Source organism: Papaver somniferum, chromosome 8 (assembly GCF_003573695.1).
Source record: "Papaver somniferum cultivar HN1 chromosome 8, ASM357369v1, whole genome shotgun sequence".
NCBI lineage: Eukaryota > Viridiplantae > Streptophyta > Magnoliopsida > Ranunculales > Papaveraceae > Papaver > Papaver somniferum.
In genome coordinates, this window is record NC_039365.1 from 104153087 (window position 1) to 104173779 (window position 20693).

At 37.7% G+C, this 20693-nt stretch overlaps 3 protein-coding genes across 3 annotated transcripts; 1 reads left to right on the forward strand and 2 right to left on the reverse strand.

The window, feature by feature from the left end:
• Positions 1-561: 561 nt before the first annotated feature.
• Positions 562-2601, reverse strand: LOC113302424. Its single transcript, XM_026551324.1, has 2 exons — positions 2435-2601; positions 562-1735 (listed from the first exon to the last, which is right to left on the reverse strand). Exon 2 carries the CDS (start codon positions 1725-1727, stop codon positions 801-803), a length of 927 nt encoding a protein of 308 aa, XP_026407109.1. The 5' UTR covers positions 1728-1735; positions 2435-2601; the 3' UTR covers positions 562-800.
• A 181-nt stretch (positions 2602-2782) lies between these two features.
• On the forward strand, positions 2783-3985 carry LOC113302425 (peroxisomal membrane protein 11B-like). Its single transcript, XM_026551325.1, has one exon. It carries the CDS (start codon positions 2958-2960, stop codon positions 3660-3662), a length of 705 nt encoding a protein of 234 aa, XP_026407110.1. The 5' UTR covers positions 2783-2957; the 3' UTR covers positions 3663-3985.
• A 682-nt stretch (positions 3986-4667) lies between these two features.
• Positions 4668-20366, reverse strand: LOC113305881 (phosphatidylinositol/phosphatidylcholine transfer protein SFH11-like). The gene is made up of 8 exons (XM_026554873.1): positions 20182-20366; positions 19645-19744; positions 19210-19476; positions 18669-18746; positions 18475-18576; positions 5046-5095; positions 4837-4945; positions 4668-4727 (listed from the first exon to the last, which is right to left on the reverse strand). The coding sequence occupies exons 1-8, from the start codon at positions 20364-20366 to the stop codon at positions 4668-4670; spliced, it is 951 nt and encodes a 316-aa protein (XP_026410658.1).
• Positions 20367-20693: the final 327 nt, after the last annotated feature.

Genomic DNA, 20693 nt, shown 5'->3' on the forward strand with positions numbered 1-20693 from the left:
AAACCTTTGTTTATCTTATCTTCTAACCCTAGTCTGTTATTTAAGCTAAACCTATATCTCAACTGTATTTCTTTTCCGGATCTACAACAGGACCAACAACAGCAGAAGGCCTAGCTATACAGAGAGCAGTTCAATGGACGGAGGAGCTGAATGTTAACAACATAAAGATCAGAGCAGATTGTAAAGATGCAGTAAACTTTTGAACAACATGCCATCAACTAGCTATAATGTAGATATTAAATATGTGCATAGGTATTGCAACGGGAGGCGGATAAACTAGCGAAATGGCGTAGGATAAAAAATAAATCCTATCAGTGCGCCAAAACAGAAGGATGTCCCAAAAAGAATTTGGATATCAGGATCCGATATTTGAGAATTCAAGACGACCGCCAAATATGGCAATTGGTTGTGAAAGCGTGGTTGAACTGATAATGTTATACCACACGAGTCTAAGGTCCTTAACCTCCACTTTTGGAAGAAAGACTGAGCAAGTGAAACTCCAGTCTAAATTGCAGTGCTCAGATCTACTGATAACAATCAGAAAGACTTTTTCATAACACCTCAACAAATTTACTCCCACAGCAGGAACAGAATTCTTGTTCATTTACAAGAAATTAATTAGAGGCTATCAAACTGATGGAAATCAGATGACTATACAGTAACAGTAAATCCTTTTGGCGACACAGAAGAATATAACTCATACACCCATGCAAGCTTATACGATTTCACAATTTATTCAATTTTACGGCAAGATCCTTTTACACCTACAGTAATAGAAGAAAAACATTTTCATTCTAATTTCAAGTTTGTTGTCGAGCTTGGTCTGCAAATCCAGCAAACCAGGCTACCCTCATAAGCTGCATACAAAGTATCAGTATCCACCAAGAAACCAACCCTTTCATACTCGCCATAATCCAAGTTGGTGCACCAATATCCACACCCAACCTTAAACCCCTCATCAACTGCAGAACTCGATATGCTTCATAAACAATTGGGGTCACTAACCACACGGACGATTTCCAATGCCAGGTCAGCATTTCTGTCAGCGTTTGTATAGATAAAAGAAGAAGATAGGGTCCAAGTAGAACAGAGAACGATATGAAAGATAGTTGTGGTTGAATTAAGCCTTTGTGAGAAGCAAAATACATCAAAAGAGGTATCAGAAACCCGACTATGCTCGCAAGTACGTTCCAGAACTTGTAACTGAGAGGAGCCTGGCTATTGAACATCTGTGTAGGGTTTTTTGCTCGAGCACATGCATCCGCCATGAGGAGAAATAGGATTGCACCAGTATTGAAAATACTGTCAAGCCCTATCAAGGACAGTAAGCTGGCGGTATTTGCACCAAGAAATACAGAGGATAACGGTAACCATAAAGTGGGTATCATTCCTGTAACGAGAACAACCGAAGGCCCTAAAAGCCACATCGGCCATTTAAGAGGTTGAAGTTGCACAGATGGTTGGGATTTCTCCTCTACAACATCTTCATCATCAGAAAGCGATGATTTTAGCATATCTTTCACATCCATAGATTCAAAAATGTTATCAGGTTCCTTCAGGAAGTTCCTACCTTCATCGTCCTTGGGGGAAAATGGGAAGGGAGATGGCTCCCAAGAGGACATTTTGTTGCTAAGAATAGGAAAATGTTTCAGGCGCATATGGGGAAAGGTGAGGCCATGGACATGAGTTGACACCATATGTGGTGGCGGAGAAGATAGCGATGCCATTGCCTAATCTGCACAGTTCAAAAATTAGCAATAGGGGGCAAAAAATCATGTCAGTGCAACGGAACTATACTTCACATACAAAGTTTTGATCATTTTAAGTTACTATCCCAGCAAAATGAACATCATAAACGCCATACACCAGAAAAATAATGTAATTTCAAAACCCAGTAACTGAATTGCCATAAACAAAGACCTATGTGACAACATCTGTGAAGACGACGCCTCGCCAGGAGGTCATCCTCCAATTCTTTCCTAAACATTATTATTTTCAGCTAGGAAAATTCATTGCTATCTCAATTAGAATTCCTTTGAAGGGTTTTGAGTTAGAGAAGTGCAAGTTCACATAAGTCTACAATAAAAATCCCTTCACTTTTTATTGTAGACAAGTTCACATGAGTTAGAGAAGGGCTTTGAAGGAGGTCATCCAGTAACTGAATTGCCATAATCTCTTCACTTTTTGAAAATCCCCTTTTCTTTTACTTTCCAATGTAGTTGAGACAATATTCTCCACAATAATTTGCCAAAAAAAACAACTGAATATGCTAGAATTGAATTAAAAAATATGAAACAACAATCTACAATTGAGCGAAAAGCGGTGAACATATAACCATGCTCTGATGAGAAAATTAGGGCAGATGAACAATATGGGTTTTGTGAAATTATAACTTAGTACAAATCGAAGATGATGAACGAAAACAATAAATTACCTCTGCGAATTGCCGTCTTCTTCTACTAGGATGCAGCAGAGAAAGGGAAATGGAAAAGCTTTCAAGTTTTTGATGGGGAAATTCTTGAATATGTCTCTGAGAGGAGCAGGCCAGCAGGGTAACGTTGAGAATTGAAACGGGGTGTTTTGGTAATTTACAACTCATTGTTAGGCGGGCTGAGTTTTCAGCCCCTCAGCCATCGGCCAGAACTTATTACGTACACGTGGAGGCTCTGTGACGTATTTAATCGCCGACTGAATTTCCACAGATAGGTATTGTGTGAACTGTGAACCACCAAAAGATGTACGCAATTATCAGTAATATGCGACTGAACGCCATCATACAAACAAAACAAATCTATTTACAATAAAAAAATGTAAAAAACAAATCCAACAAGAGCCAGACACTAGATATTATCCAAAAAGAAATCTGTGGCATCCCTTAGTTTTCAATAGATTTTAATTGTGACACCCAAATACTATCATCAGCAAGTTTCACAGCATTATCAGAAACCTGAAAAGCCATGAATGATACATTAGATAAGTTAGTAATCTTTCTGGCAAAGAGAGATGGTATAGATAAACTTGTGAAAACTTTTCAATATGTTTCAAAACTTGTTCATTGGCATGTTGAATCAACCCATCCTGATTTTGCTGACCGAGCCAAAAAATGGGAAGTTGCTTCCGGTCATAGCCGTAAAGCATTTCGATCAGGTCGGTTCCTTACTGGCTTCAATGCACTCCGAAGAAATCCTGGTTCGTCCCCTACTTTTCAGTTACTTGCAGTTCTTGCCAATGCTGGAGAGATGGTTTATTTCTTCTTTGATCACTTCTTATGGTTATCAAGAATAGGAGTTATTGATGCCAGGTTAGCTAAACGGATGAGCTATACTTCTGCTTTTGGAGAAGCTTTTGGCTATGTTTTCTTCATTATAACAGACTTCATTCTGATAAATGAAGGACTAAAAATGCAGACGAAACTTCTCCTGCAATCTGAAGTTTCGAAAGATAGTAATTCAACAGAGGAAGTTGAGACAAAGGAGAAGAGTCTCAAGAAAATCAAAGAAGATAGAGTGATGAGATTGATGGGAATGTCTGCTAACTTGGCTGACCTCATCATCGCGCTGGCTGAAATCGAGCCAAATCCATTCTGCAACCATGCTGTCACTCTTGGGATTAGTGGATTAGTCTCCGCATGGGCTGGTTGGTACAGAAATTGGCCTTCCTGAAAAATTTGTCATCACTGGAGTCATCAAAAGCTGAGGTGAGACTGCTGAAAAAAGAAGGTACATTTCGTCACCAATTCAACTTTTGAGCAAAAAACACATGAATGTTAAGGAATATGTTTACTCTTGCTTTTTTTTTATACTTTCAAGGAAACTGAATGTAAAGTTAGAGCTGAGAATCGATAAAATGGATTACCCTTTATAAGTGTAATGAGATTTTATGTCTTGAGCTTCATACTCCTACTGTGCTGCATTGCTTAATCAGTAAACAATGAAGGGAAAATCCTCATCCTAACTAGTTATATAGAAACAGATGGGTTCATAAACGTGAATGTTACATTCTCTGATTGAGAACAATAAGTTTTAGTACAAACTATGCGAAACTTGTTAAACTACGATAGGAATAACGAAATCCTGGTATTTCTTTAATGTAGAGATATAATTCTAAGGGACTATCACCAAATGATAAAATAGAAATTTCAGTTGTTCTTCATTGTCTTGTACAACTGACTTGTGGAATAAATGCTAAGTCATTATGTATTTCCCATATAAAGATACACCCTTGAATGTACTTGATCACACTTTCAGTTTGTGTTGCTTGTTTTTGTAACTGAACCTCCATCCTGTAATGAAATTATCAACAACATGATCTATACGAGATTAAGATTCAAAAATAAACAAGCCAATTGATTACCATTTGCACTTACCGAGGAAGAAAGCTCTTTGATCTGACTTATAAGCTCTTTTAGCTGCTTCATAACCACTTCTTGCTTCAAACGATGTGCCATTGAATTCCTCAAAAGAAAGGAAAGCATAAACAAGATGGTGACAGCGAAGAAACACCAGAAATTGTCACGGAGTTTAGTTCCCCAGAAGGCTGAACCATGGAAATTTGTGTAGGTCACCATCTTGGTGTTTTCAGGTCTTGCTGCCAGAGCAAGATCTTTCGAAGTGATGACAACCTCATCATGCTCACTAGTTTGCTTGTGTTTCTCTAAATCCATGTGGTCATCTGCAACCACAGTGGTTTTTCTCACAAATGGGTGGCGCTTCTATTTCGCCATTTGCCTATGACAAACAATACAAACATGCACCTCAAATAAACAAGAAGGATGCAAGAAAGTGAAAGTGGATACTTAATGTTCAGAGGAGAATATAACAACGAATGAGATATTACCTGCAACAGTTCAGTAACTTGCGGATCAGTCCATGGTCCTCTATCATTCATCAAACAACCTCCATATTCACAAAAAGTGCAAGTTCCACCAAGAAAACTTGGCAAATTGCTGCGTAATTAAATAATATAAAAATTTCAATGAGGATAAAACTTTGGATGGAGAAACACATTGACATACTTAAGGAGTTTCTCTTTCCCAGAAAGTGTACCTTGGGTGAATAACTTCAGTCGGGCAGCTCTGGTAGTTGCTTCCCAGCCCCTGAAATCAATTTTTGGACAACCAAATTTTCCATACCGAAGGATTGTTGGTTAAACTTCAACATAGAAGTCACTAACATGTTGGTTAGGACAAGATTAGGAAATTGATGTAATCCTAAGGGAATTAGAAGTCATCTACTTCTAAGAAAAGGAAAGACATGTAATAAGGTAATAGGACTAGGAAAAGGAATTCATAGTTCTATATATATATGATCACCAAAGTTCTGGTTGATCGTATGAGCAAGATTAGAGCTTGTGTTTAGTTTTGAGAGATTTTCTAAACATCAATAAAGAGAGTTGTCTTTATATAAGCTAAGTTTCATCTTGAAGTTGCCATTAATTGGTATCAGAGCTTGTTTCTGAGCCATGGAAAACGAAACCACCATTGTGGGTGCAAAACAGTTCACACCACCATCAATACAAGTTCCAATCCTCAACGCCACAAACTACACAGTATGGGCCATGAGAATGAAGGTACTGATGAAAATCTACAAAGTTTGGGAAACAATTGATCCTGGTACATTGGACCCAGACAAAAACAATGTTGCCATTGGATTACTCTTTCAAGCAATACCAGAATGTCTTGTTCTACAAGTTGGTGAACAGGAAACTTCAAAGAAAATTTGGGATGCAATAAAGGCACGTAATCTCGGAGTTGATCGAGTTAAAGAAGCCCGTCTGCAAACCTTAATGTCTGAATTTGAAAGAATGAAGATGAAAGACACTGATACTATTGACAGCTTTGCATGAAAGCTATCAGAGATAGCCTCAAAAGCTGCGTCACTTGGACAATCCATTGATGAAGATAAACTGGTAAAGAAGTTTCTCAATAGTTTAACAAGATCCAAGTATATTCATATCATAGCTTCTCTCGAACAAGTCTTAGATTTAAAGAAGACTAGTGATAGACGCATTTATGTGTCTAATATATCTCAATTGTATATAGTGTTAGTGCTCGATTCTATACTTATTTGGTTATTTTATTTATTTGTAGGTGTTTTTATAAGAATAAGGTTTTGCGGCAAAATTGGCTAAAAATATGGCATTTGGACCTCTGTAGATAGCATACCGGAAGCTCCCCAGAAGTGTACCGGAAGTACCCCAAAAATAGCTCGGAGGAACCACGAAAAAGTGCGGAAAACATCCCAGAAGAATTGCTAAAGGCACTCCTAAGTTGGATAAGGGGCACCCCATTTCAGGGCATGTGCTAAATGGACACCATAACTGGATTAGGGGGAGGTCAGTTTCCTTCTCAAAATTCAAAACAGAAACTGGCGGGAAAAATGGCAGCAGCGAAGAACAGTTTTGAAAGTGGAATTTGAGCGAGTTTTGAGGAGATTCAATGGATGTATTTGGTACGTATGGACTCTAGAACACATAACAGGCCTGTTGCAAGCAATTAGACCCAACCAATTGGGTTGGATAAGCCGGAAGAAGAAATCAAAGTCCAGGCAGAGAGACGTGTCCTGCTGTTCACTGTCGAAGATTTTGTGGAGATTTTGGGAGACTTTTACGCTGGATAATCATGTATTTGGTCCTGTTCAAGTCATAGGAAGAGTTTGGTGGCTATTTTATAGCTAACAGACGCGTACAAAGCAACAGAAAAGAGATTTCTCTCTCAACTGCACGTGAAGAAAAAGGGAGATAAACTCGGATTTAATCGAGTTATTTGGACCCTGTTGTGTATATAAAGGCTGTTGAGAAGCGGTAGAGAGTTTTTATCAAGAGTTTGGGAAAGGTTTGGGACGCAGAGGAGCGAAGAAGAAGGATTAGCAGCAATTCCCACCTGCTGCTGCTGCTGCCATTAGAGGACCTTGAAGAACACGAATAACAGACTGCACAGAGCAGTCTTATTTTCCGCAGCATCAACAGCAGCAGCGGAGTGTCGTTACTGTTGAAGTATTTCGATTGCGGTAAATAAGAGTTCGTTGCTCGGACTTGTAAAGATTTAAAAATAAAGATATATACAGAAAATATGTCACAAGATCAAGAGGAACCAGGACTCAGGATTCCAATGTGTTTCATATTCAAGTGGCTCAGAAAATAATCCTAGGCGATTATAGCTCAAAATAAAACAAATATTAACTCTATCTTTGCCAAATTAGATTCCATAAAATATTACTTGTATATTATAAGCATGGCACATCAAGCATCCCTAGGACTAAGCATGTTCCATCAAACAAAATCACAAGTAATTAATTGAAATCATAAATCAATTAAAATCGGTGCAAAAAGTGAATTAAGAATTATTTAAATAACCACATGGCTGAAAAACAGCTTCCTCCATCATCCCAGTATTGGGGTTTAGCTACTCATAATAATCATGTTCTCAAAATACATACTTGATGCTCAAAATATGATTAAAATAGTGAAAAATATAAAACAGTGAAACTACGACCCTCTATAAGCGTCCAGAGAAGAACGATACCAGGGAACTGCAGTAAAGTAACGACACTCCGCTGCTGCTGTTGATGCTGCGGAAAATAAGAATGCTATGTGCAGTCTGTTCTTCGTGTTCTTCAAGTTCCTCTAATGGCAGCAGCAGCAGCAGGTGGGAATTGCTGCTAATCCTTCTTCTTCGCTCCTCTGCGTCCCAAACCTTCCCCAAACTCTTGATAAAAACTCTCTACCACTTCTCAACAGCCTTTATATACACAACAGAGTCCAAATAACTCGATTAAATCCGAGTGTATCTCCCTTTTTCTTCACGTGCAGTTGAGAGAGAAATCTTTTTTCTGTTGCTTTGTACGCGTCTGTTAGCTATTAAATAGCCACCAAACTCTTCCTATGACTTGAACAGGACCAAATACATGATTATTCAGCGTAAAAGTCTCCCAAAATCTCCACAAAATCTTCGACAGTGAACAGCAGGACACGTCTCTCTGCCTTGACTTTGATCTCTTCTTCCGGCTTATCCAGCCCAATTGGTTGGGTCTAATTGCTTGCAACATGCCTGTTATGTCTTATAGAGTCCATAAGTACCAAATATGCACATTGAATCTCCTCCCAAGTCGCTCAAATCTCTGCCCAAAAACTGTTGTCGCTGCTGCCTTTTTTTCCCGCCAATTTCTGTTTTGAATTTTGAAGATGACCTCCCCCTATCCAGTTCCGGTGTCCCTTTAGTACATGCTCTGAAATGGGGTGCCCCTTATCCAAATTAGGGGTGCCTTTAGCAATTCTTCTGGGATGTTTTCCGCAGTTTTTCAGGGTTCCTCCGGGGTATTTCCGGTACACTTCTGGGGAGCTTCCGGTATGCTATCTACAGAGGTCCAAATGCCATACTTTTAGCCAATATTGCCGCAAAACCTTATTCTTCTAAAAACACCTACAAAGAGATTAAAAACCAAAATAAGTACAACAATGGGCACTAACAATATACACAATTGAGATAAATATAAGACACAAAAATGTGCCTATCAAATACCCCCAAACTTATTATTTGCTAGTCCTCGAGCAAATCATATAGAAAATTAAATCCTAACTCACTGTCGCAGGCATCGTCGATTGCATTTAGCGTATGCAATAAGCTTTTAAACCCCTAGGTGGCCTAGTGGCCGAGTTATAGTCTCGGGAGGGCTTACCAGAGATATATCCACAAAACCTGTACTCCAGACCTTAGCTATCTACGCAGAACCTTGGAAGGCACTAAAGAATCTCCTTGGTTGGCATACTTATTGACTACAGGAAGAAGTACCCTGATGCGAAATTCCAATTGTTTTACATGAGTTTGCACTCAAGCATACTAAAATTCATATAAAGTGACAGAGCTCTACTCAGATAGTTGCACTATGGACATCATATTCGGAGTCAAAACTAATCACATGGATAGATCAAAAAGATAGATATAGAAAAACATATATGGTTTTGATGTTTACTAAGTGAACGACGTTTCCCATATCTGTCTGAAGGCCTCCGCCAAAATGAACCTATCCTAATGGATTGAGATACTAGTCTGACTAATATCAACACACTGGCATATACAAGGGTACCAGTGGTCGATAACCTAACTCTAGGTCAACACAACTGGCATATACAAGGGTACCAGTGGTCGACTTTATTGAATTTATTCCTTTTGGTCAAATGGTCTGGTCTCAATTTCTTTCTTTCTTTTTTTTCCAACAACTTTTTTTTTTGTTTTTTTTTTGTATCTCAATCTCTCTAATTCACCCTAGCATTGGTAACAACTTGAATCGTGGGCCCCACCTATCACTTAGAGAAACATGGTTTAAAAATAAAATAAAATAAAAATAGAAGTGAAAAGGACTCAACGAGATATGGTGAAACTATCATGTTATTTCTAACACCTGAGCTCTGTGCTTTTATGAATAGACTCTTCTAGATGTTGCCATCTAATCAGATTGGTTCCTCAACTCCTACAACCAAAATGCTTCCATCCACTTAGATTAGTTAGTGCAATCCTCAATAGGCATAAATTTCTAGGTTCTGGAGTTTATTTATTCATACTGCAACTAAAAAGTTTCTCCCATACCCCCAAAATTAAATCTAACATTGTCCTCAATGTTCTAAAGATAAAATTAAAAGCACGAACAAGGAGAAACTGTTACCATTTGAAGCAAAAGAGTTAAGGAAAGATATTACCGTGTTGCATGAGATTGGGTTACCTCCCAAGAAGTTCTAAGTTTAAAGTCTTCAGCCAGACATAGAAAAGGTTTAGTCAACTCGAACCGTATAACAGTAGCCGGAATAACTGTGGGTCTTTAAAACCAAAAAGAGCTGACAAAAGGAAACTGCAGTGAACCAAGAAAATGTACAAGACTAGCATGCCCTTACCTAGTTTATGGATAACTATCGCTAATTGCAGTTCAGGTTCAGGTTCTATGAAGGGGTCTACATAGAAAATTTTCATTGGCTGCGTTTCTTCAAAGAGGGGATCCGAATCATTAGTTCCTAGAGTCTGGAAAAACTCAAATATGATCTTAGAAGCGCACAATAATAACCTAAATAACTGAGGATCCTCTAAGTCAATAAGATTTGACTTACGTAATTGACCACAATGAGAGTAGTGGTCATTCTTAAGCAAATGTGTCGATTCTAATTTCCTAAAGCATTTAGGTTTAGTCTCACAACTTAATATTCGACACATTTGGAATATAAACGTTCCCACAGTTGGAAGAAAACTATTTGGTGGGAAAACAAAGTCAATCTGGGGATCATAGCCTGGGCAAACCACATCAACCAGAGGATGGGTTTCTAACGACTGAATTTCTTCCTAGACATCATTAGGTTCGGGAAAACGAGTATGAAGGTAATCTTGTAAAATTGTCGAGGCAGAGATATCAAGTCCTAAGTGAAGGGACTTTCTGAGAGTTAAAGGTAAGTCACTAGGAAGGTGATAATCACCCCCAAACTTAGAGTTTTCAGTGTCTCTAGATAGACTAGTCATAATCTCCCTAATTTCTAGATCATCAGATTCTTGAAAATGGTCAATTGATTCTTCTAATTTATTATCAGGTAGTGCATCTTTACTCATCTCTACGGGTATATCTTCTTCATCTAATACTATTGTTTCTAAGTCGCTAGACTCTAAAACAACATTTTCGGAATAAACCCGTTCCTCTAAACCACTATCGGCTTCATAATCAAGAGGAAATACTACATCGTCTAAAACTGTGGTATTCCTAATCAAATCCTCGTCCTCTTGAATAGGTGAATAATAAAAATCATTTGGATTTGAAGTAGAAATAATATAATCACTATAAAGCTCAATTGGATTACTAGATTCCTGATCACTATGCCTACATATTTCAGATTCTTCATCACTACTATCCTCATCACCATAATAGTACGAAGATGATTGAACCTTATCTAAATAAGTAGTGTTACCAATTATAACCTCGTTATCTTGATTATGTGAAAAACTATCTTCATTCTCAAGGGTATTATTAGATACACTATATTGGCAATTCAAGTTATTTTGAGCAATACTTTCGTTCGTCTCTAACTCAAGTCTACGTGTCGACTCAGCTATCCTCTCAAGGGTCTCTTCCAAAGAAAGTTCCCTTAGTGTAGGATCTAAGTTTTGAGTTAATCTATTGAGTATATCTTCTACAGATTCAGTTGTTGTTGCAGTTCTTTCGTCCATAACTACGTTATTCACCTCATCTAATTTATACGTCGATTCAGCTAACTGACGTGATGACTCATCTAAATTCCTGAGAGTCTCTTCTAGAGAAGGAATAGGAACTGAAGGATCATAATAAGGACTACTTTTCAATAGTTTGATTGTATCCTCTAGAGATGAAGTACTAGTACTATAATATTCTTGCTTGTATGACTGATGCACGTGTGGATAGTAATTGGGCTCACCATGGTATGACCCATAACCTTCAAAAGGTTGGCGTTCCCAACCACTATTCACACTATGGTCATAATAATGTCCATATTGTTCAGTTGGATAATTATATTCATTCTGATGGCTATTATAATACCAGTTTGACATTTTAACTGCAAGGGAATTCTAAACAAGCACAAAGAAGGCTGACTCGACCACGACAAGCCTATTTTATCTAGCAATCAAAAATCATGATGGCTCCCTTAGATTGTTTCTAGACTAGCTTCTATCTCTCGAAGGGGAATTCGTTACAGTTTGAGCAACCCCTCTATATCAATCCGAGCTAATGTGAGATGAAACTGAGGCGAGGGAAGCTCAATGGAGCTTTGATACCCAAGGCCTCACCGGCGTTACAAGGCAGCTTGTTTCAACTCCAAGAAGTCATCATGAACTTTGAAATTGCTTAAAAGGTAACCAATCTCCTTCGAAAATGTTTCCTAACAAGCTCGATACCCTATAGGTCTCTTTCTAATCAGATTTTAAAGCTTGGGTTCGCGTTAGGTTTTGTTTTCCTAAAATGGGCAAGAAGGGAACGGTGATGAAATCCGAACCCTTATCTTGTTTAGGCCAGGCCTTGCCTTTTACTAGGAAAATAAAGACAGTCCGGTTCGTCCTCAAACAATTAGCACCTTAAGGAGTACAGTAACTCGCTTGCAGGGGATTCACGAGTGTTTCGATTGGACTTACCTCCCGTACCATACGGGGGATGAACCGTTGTCGTCGACTCGGGCCACGACTCCTATGTCGTGTGCGAACCCGAGGGGCCGAGGTGATATTGTAATCACCGTCCTTCCCTGCACACAATTTAATAATATATTTTTTTATTAATAATAAGACCCTTCCGTAGGGTTAAAAAAAATAAAATAAAAAAAATGTCCAAAAGTCCAGAATAAAGTCCAAATAAAAAGTCCAAAAATTACAAAAATTATGAAAAATAAAGCCTATTTACAAATTCTAAAAAAATAAAATAAAAGCTATATACAAAAAAATAATAATAATAAAAATTAAATCCTAAAAAAAAAACATTATGTCTTTTTTTTCTTCTCTTTTAGCTTTTAGCTTTAAGCTTTTTGTTCCCAAGTCCTTAGTATTCCACTTCGAACCTGTAAATCAAAGACACAAAAAGAAACGTAAAAGGAACAAATAATAGTAAAAAATAAAAAATAAACCTAAAAACAAATCTATAAACAAGTCCGCGTCGGCGGCGCCATTTTGTTGTAGTAGTTTTAATGCGGTAAATAAGAGTTCGTTGCTCGGACTTGTAAAGATTTAAAAATAAATATATATACAGAAAATATGTCACAAGATCAAGAGGAACCAGGACTCAGGATTCCAATGTGTTTCATATTCAAGTGGCTCAGAAAATAGTCCTAGGCGATTATAGCTCAAAATAAAACAAATATTAACTCTATCTTTGCCAAATTAGATTCCATAAAGTATTACTTGTATATTATAAGCATGGCACATCAATCATACCTAGGACTAAGCATGTTCCATAAAACAAAATCACAAGTAATTAATTGAAATCATAAATCAATTAAAATCGGTGCAAAAAGTGAATTAAGAATTATTTAAATAACCACATGGCTGAAAAACAGCTTCCTCCATCATCCCAGTATTGGGGTTTAGCTACTCATAATAATCATGTTCTCAAAATACATACTTGATGCTCAAAATATGATTAAAATAGTGAAAAATATAAAACAGTGAAACTACGACCCTCTATAAGCGTCCAGAGAAGAACGATACCAGGGAACTGCAGTAAAGTAACTGATAGGCACATTTTTGTGTCTTATATTTATCTCAATTGTGTATATTGTTAGTATCCATTGTTGTACTTATTTTGGTTTTTAATCTCTTTGTAGGTGTTTTTAGAAGAATAAGGTTTTGCGGCAAAATTGGCTAAAAATATGGCATTTGGACCTCTGTATATAGCATGCCGGAAGCTCCCCAGAAGTGTACCGGAAATACCCCGGAGGAACCCTGAAAAAGTGCGGAAAACATCCCAGAAGAATTGATAAAGGCACCCCTAATTTGGATAAGGGGCACCCCATTTCAGAGCATGTACTAAAGGGACACTGGAACTGGATAGGGGGAGGTCATCTTCAAAATTCAAAACAGAAATTGGCGGGAAAAAAAGGCAGCAGCGACAACAGTTTTTGAGCAGAGATTTGAGCGACTTAGGAGGAGATTCAATGGGCATATTTGGTACTTATGGACTCTAGAAGACATAACAGGCCTGTTGCAAGCAATTAGACCCAACCAATTGGGCTGGATAAGACGGAAGAAGAGATCAAAGTCCAGGCAGAGAGACGTGTCCTGCTGTTCACTGTCGAAGATTTTGTGGAGATTTTGGGAGACTTTTACGCTGGATAATCATGTATTTGGTCCTGTTCAAGTCATAGGAAGAGTTTGGTGGCTATTTTATAGCTAACAGACGCGTACCAAGCAACATAAAAGAGATTTCTCTCTCAACTGCACGTGAAGAAAAAGGGAGATAAACTCGGATTTAATCGAGTTATTTGGACCCTGTTGTGTATATAAAGGCTGTTGAGAAGTGGTAGAGAGTTTTTATCAAGAGTTTGGGGAAGGTTTGGGACGCAGAGGAGCGAAGAAGAAGGATTACAAGCAATTCCCACCTGCTGCTGTTGCTGCCATTAGAGGACCTTGAAGAACACGAAGAACAGACTGCACCGAGCAGTCTTATTTTCCACAGCATCAACAGCAGCAGCGGAGTGTCGTTACTTTACTGCAGTTCCCTGGTATCGTTCTTCTCTGGACGCTTATAGAGGGTCGTAGTTTCACTGTTTTATATTTTTTACTATTTTAATCATATTTTGAGCATCAAGTATGTATTTTGAGAACATGATTATTATGAGTAGCTAAACCCCAATACTAGGATGATGAGGAAGCTGTTTTTCAGCCATGTGGTTATTTAAATAATTCTTAATTCACTTTTTGCACCGATTTTAATTGACTTATGATTCCAATTAATTACTTGTGATTTTGTTTGATGGAACATGCTTAGTCCTAGGGATGCTTGATGTGCCATGCTTATAATATACAAGTAATATTTTATGGAATCTAATTTGGCAAAGATAGAGTTAATATTTGTTTCATTTTGAGCTATAATCGCCTAGGATTATTTTCTGAGCCACTTGAATATGAAACACATTGGAATCCTGAGTCCTGGTTCCTCTTGATCTTGTGACATATTTTCTGTATATATCTTTATTTTTAAATCTTTACAAGTCCGAGCAACGAACTCTTATTTACCGCATTAAAACTACTACAACAACTAGTTATGAAGATATAATTGGAAGATTGAAAGCATATGAAGATAGAATCCTTGATGAAGAAAACAATGAAGAAACTCAAGGAAAACTCTTGTACACAAACTCTTACCAACAAAACTCTGCGACAAGAGGAAGAGGTCGTGGAAGAGGTGGTAGAGTAAACAAAGGCCGAGGAAGGGGAGGAAGGTTTAACTCACAAGATAGAACAACAAGTCAGAATGATCAAAACCAAGGGAAAGAAAAGAAGGATAGATCAAACATTATTTGTTACAGATGTGATAAACCAGGACACTTCTCCTCTGTATGCCCTGAAAGAATACAAAAGATGGAAGAAGCAAACAAGAATGAAACAAGGGAAGCAGATACATCTCTTTTCATGCACGAAGTTGTATTCTTAAACGAAGGGAAACTAATACCAAAGAACTACGAATCAAAGGATGGAGAAGAAGGAATCTGGTATTTAGATAATGGAGCCAGCAATCACATGAATGGTAAGAGACACTACTTTTCTGAACTCAATGAGAAAATCAAAGGACAAGTGAAGTTTGGGGATGGATCTTCTGTAGAAATTGAAGGGAAAGGATCAATTTTATTTCAGAGCAAGACCGGAGAACAGAAGCGTGTCACAAACATCTACTTCATCCCAAACTTACAAAGCAACATTCTAAGTTTAGGACAAGCTACAGAAGTTGGATGTGATGTTAGAATGCGACAAGATTATCTAACAGTTCATGACCAAAGTGGAAGAGTTTTAGTTAGAGTCTCATGCTCACATAATAGACTCTACAAGATAAGTCTCATGATTGGAAGGCCATTGTGTCTGAATATGAGACTGGAAGATCAGACATGGAAGTGGCACGCAAGGTTAGGACACATAAGTTTTAGAACCTTAAAAACTATGTCTCAGAACAAGATGGTTCGAGGGATACCACAGATAAACGATGAATCAAGGATCTGTGAATCATGTTTAGTTGGGAAACAAACGCGTCAAGGTTTTCCAAAAGCAACAACATTCAGAGCCTCAAAGCCATTAGAGCTTCTTCATGCTGATTTATGTGGTCCTATTACACCATATACACCACAACAAAACGGAGTGGTGGAGAGGAGAAACATGACTCTAATGGAGATGACAAGAAGTTCTTTAAAGGCTATGCAGGTACCTAATTATCTATGGGGAGAAGCTGTACGACACTCCACATACCTAATAAACAGGATACCTACGAAAGCTCTGAAATACATGACTCCATATGAAAGTTTGCGAAAGAGAAAACCAAACATAGATCATTTAAGAATGTTTGGTTGCAAAGCATACGCAAAAGTTGATTCTGCAACTCTTAAGAAACTGGATGATCGATCTCAGACTCTTGTGCATCTAGGAATTGAGCCTGGATCCAAAGCTTACAGATTATTCAATCCAACAACGAAAAGAGTAATAGTGAGTCGAGATGTGGTATTCGATGAAAAAGCAAACTGGAATTAGAAAGAAACTAATGATGGACCAAGTAAGAATCCAGGAATGTTTCACATAAGATGGGGTCAAGTAATTGATGAAGGCGAAGGACCCATAATCATCAATACCAATGGAAACAATGATGTTAATCAAGAAGAAGAAGAGAATAGTGAAAACACTGAGAATAACGAAGAAGTAGAAGAAGAAGAAGAAGAAGAAGAAGAGATCGATGAAATAACTCAACCCATTCCACTGCGAAAATCAACAAGACAGATACAAAAGCCACATTATCTGGAGGATTATGTTCTTCAAGCTGCAGAAGAATGTGAGATTATGCTACTTTCTGTTAATGATGAACCAAGGAATTTTCAGGAAGCAAAGGTCTCGACTAAATGCACACAAGCATGTAGAGAAGAAATTATTTCAATCAACAGAAACAAGACTTGGTTTCTAGTTGATAATCCAGGTGGGGTAAAAGTGATTGGTCTTAAGTGGATCTTCAAAATAAAACGGAATGTTGATGGTACTGTCAACAAATATAAGGCAAGACTTGTAGCTAAGGGATACGTTCAAGAATCAGGCATATATTTTGATGAAGTTTTCGCACCAGTTTCTAGACTAGAGACAATTATTCTCTTAATAGCAGAAGCTGCATCAAACTCATGGGAAATTCACCACTTAGACGTTAAGACAGCATTCTTACATGGTGAATTGCGAGAAGATGTGTATGTTGAACAACCAGAAGGTTTTGAAGTAAAAGGACAAGAGCATAAGGTTTATAAGTTATCAAAAGCTCTATATGGTCTAAGACAAGCTCCTCGAGCCTGGAATACAAAGTTAGATCAAATCTTAAGAGAAATCAGATTTGTTAAGTGCTCTAAAGAAACATCAGTATACAGAAGAAAAGAAAAGGGAACGCTTCTTGTGATTGCAGTCTATGTAGATGATCTATTTTTGACTGGCAACTCCCTTAAGGTGATCAATGAGTTCAAGAGAGAAATGTCATCAAAGTTTGAGATGTCAGACCTCGGAAAACTCACTTATTACCTTGGCATAGAAGTCCATCAAGGAGTAGATGGGATTCAGATTAAACAAGAAGCTTATGCAAGGAGAATTCTGAAAGAAGCAGGACTTGAAACTTGTAATCCAACTAAGATACCAATGGAGTTTGGACTTAAAGTTTCAAAGGCACAAGAAGAAGCAGAGATTGATTCAACGAGTTATAGAAGAAATGTTGGATGCCTAAGATACTTATTACACACAAGACCAGATTTGGCTTTCTCTGTGGGAGTAGCAAGCCATTATATGCAGAGTCCACTCCAGTCTCATGGTGATGTAATAAAGCAGATATTGAGATATCTAAGAGGAACAATCAGATGTGTATTGAAGTATGGTCGAGGAGGATCAAAAGGAATTGTTGGGTATAGTGACAGCAGTCATAATATTGACCAAGATGATGGAAAAGGTACAACTGGTCATATATTTTATCTAGGTGAAGCACCTATTACATGGTGTTCACAGAAGCAAGACACTGTAGCCCTCTCATCCTGTGAAGCTGAGTTTATGGCCGCAACAGAAGAAGCTAAACAATCAATATGGCTTCAAGAACTGTTGGGTGAAATCAAAGGAAGAGAACCTGAAAAAGTTCTCGTCAAGATTGATAATAAGTATGCAATTGCACTCACTAAAAATCCAGTGTTTCATGGGAAGACGAAGCACATTCAAAAAATGTATCATTTCATACGAGAATGTATCGAGAAGGAGATCATCAACGTTGAACACATACCAGGAACTGCGCAGAAAGCAGATATATTGACAAAGGCATTAGCTCGGATCAAGTTTGAAGAAATGAGACAACTTATTGGAGTACAAGATATGTCACGGGTAAGGTTGAAGCTTAACGGGGAGAATGTTGGTTAAACTTCAACATAGAAGTCACTAACAAGTTGGTTAGGACAAGATTAGGAAATTGATGTAATCCTAAAGGAATTAGAAGTCATCTAGTTCTAAGAAAAGGAAATACATGTAATAAGGTAATAGGACTAGGAAAAGGAATTCATAGTTTTATATATATATGATCACCAAAGTTGTGGTTGATCATATGAGCAAGATTAGAGCTTGTGTTTAGTTTTGAGAGATTTTCTAAACATCAATAAAGAGAGTTGTCTTTATATAAGCTAAGTTTCATCTTGAAGTTGCCATTAAGGATAGCCATATCTGAGATTCCATTTCAACTTTGTCGCCTAAACACAAAAGTAGATAGGTTGGAAATTGGAATATACTTGAATCTTGGCTATCGTTCTTGAATCAAGAAAAGGCTTGAGAGCTCTCCACAAGACCCTAAACCCTGATCCAGCATTCACGATAAATAATTGATGAAGAGTCTGGGAAAACAAGAGTAATCGTTAAGTTGACAAAGGGAATTCTATAAAGGAACCACAGGATATCTCAGAAAACACAAAGCTATGATACATACCTCTGGATAATAACTGCTATCAATCTTTTGAATTTCTGCAAACAGTTCTCTGGCATGCTTTGAGAAGTTATTCATACCCTACACAACAAATATCAATCATTTCACACAGCTTAGATCACTACATTTTAATTTCGAATATATTCGTCTGACCCTCAGACCAACCCAATCCCCAAAAAGGCCTTTGTCGTGTCCAGAGTATGATATACACACACAAGACATATACAAGAATATTTCGAAGTTATCGGATCAAACCTAATTCTACAGAGGATCAAAATGACGATAGGTGAAGATTGAAGAGTTATATGCTTCATCTTAAAGGGACACACAGATGCAATACAAAGATATGAAGGAAAAAAAAATCAGTATACATATGGGATGTGCTGTAATGTACACGACCAGAGCTCCACATTACTGTAAGAGTAATTGACCATTCCACAAGCTACGGTTAATTTATGGACTCATAAGTTACACGTAAATGCAACTATGAAGCCCCTTTTGGCAAGTTCTTCGGTCTCCAATAAAATCAAACAGATATACTCACCACACCCTTCACATCGAGGATACTAGTGGTGGACGCCAGATGTTTCTTAGCTGCAACAGAACATGCAGGATATCTCAAATTTAATGTCTTCTCTTGCTCAGAAATGTGATACTTGACAAAACGATCAATTGTAGTTATTTTGAAAAGTGCATCAAGATCTATGTTCCCTATCCTTTCGATATATAATGGCCGGCCAAATTTGTCAACCCCGTGAAATCCATGTGGATAGCAACTCTTAACTTCCATATACTCGTCAAATATAAATTCCTGCAGAATATCATCAAACAAAATGAAACCTGTGAGGTCGTAACAAATGGCTTTGATAGGTTAAAGATGGAACACCATGGCTTCATCAATTTATTATACACTATCTATGCGAAGAAGATGGTGGTTCTCGAGAAAACCATATCCAGATGAAATAAAGGTAGTATCCACCTTAGAAATTAAATCAACCCTACATTCCTTACGCCACTTGAGCATTTTTAGATACATATCTTTGGCTTGTTGTAGGTCAAAACTTCTCATCCGTAAGAAACTGCAACACATTTAAGAGAATCAATAGAATGCCATTTTTATACCATCGCTTGGATTTCAGCTCTCATTTCTCATTCGTCGCATAAAAATGACTGAAAGATAAACTGCTTCCAGAATATAATAGTTCTGCTTCAAACATCTTTGTTCATCTTTTAACGGGGGAGATAACAGGAGAGGGCCAGAACATCCAAAGGAGTATGAGAACTGGTTTTACGGTTGGATGAGGTTCCTACACATCTCCAAATACAGAGATCTGCACCAACTTCCGAAGATGAATAGCTCAACGGAAGCTTATAAGCTAAAGCAGCAATATTGGATTATTTCTCTTTTTTATGCCTTATTTCTCTTTTTTGGTTTTTCGAACATATTTTACAAAATGCACAACCATGAAACAAAAAAGCCAGTTATATATTTCGCAAGATTGGGAAGAAACCTTACCGTAAAAGGGTATGATAATCATCATGTTTATTAGTTAGTTGACCATCCAAGGAAAGCAACTCTCGAAAGGAATCAACACGTTCCTCATCTTCTGGTTTGCGAAGGCCATTAAGGACTACTTGGAGGCTCTTGCTTCTGCCATTTCTCTTCAGAGAGAGACCAAGTTTTGATGGATAAGATAACATTGACTTAAAGCTCCATTTTGAAACAGATGAGCTCACACTTTGAGCTCGAGGGAGATTCCGATGTTCTTCAAGTGGTAGATGAGGTAAATTAGTCGTCATACATTTACGGGAAAGCTCATCATGTTTTAACAAATTCTCCCCTTATCCAACTGCTCCACAAGCAGCTATATCTTCATCACTCGTCTTCAATGGAGGCATAAATGCTTTGCATAACTAAATTATTTCCAAGGATAGTGTAGGAAGTACACTGACAGAAAAAACTTGAGCCTATATATTAACTGTTATTAAAGCAACCTTGTAGGACAGCAAGGACCAAACTATGCCAGT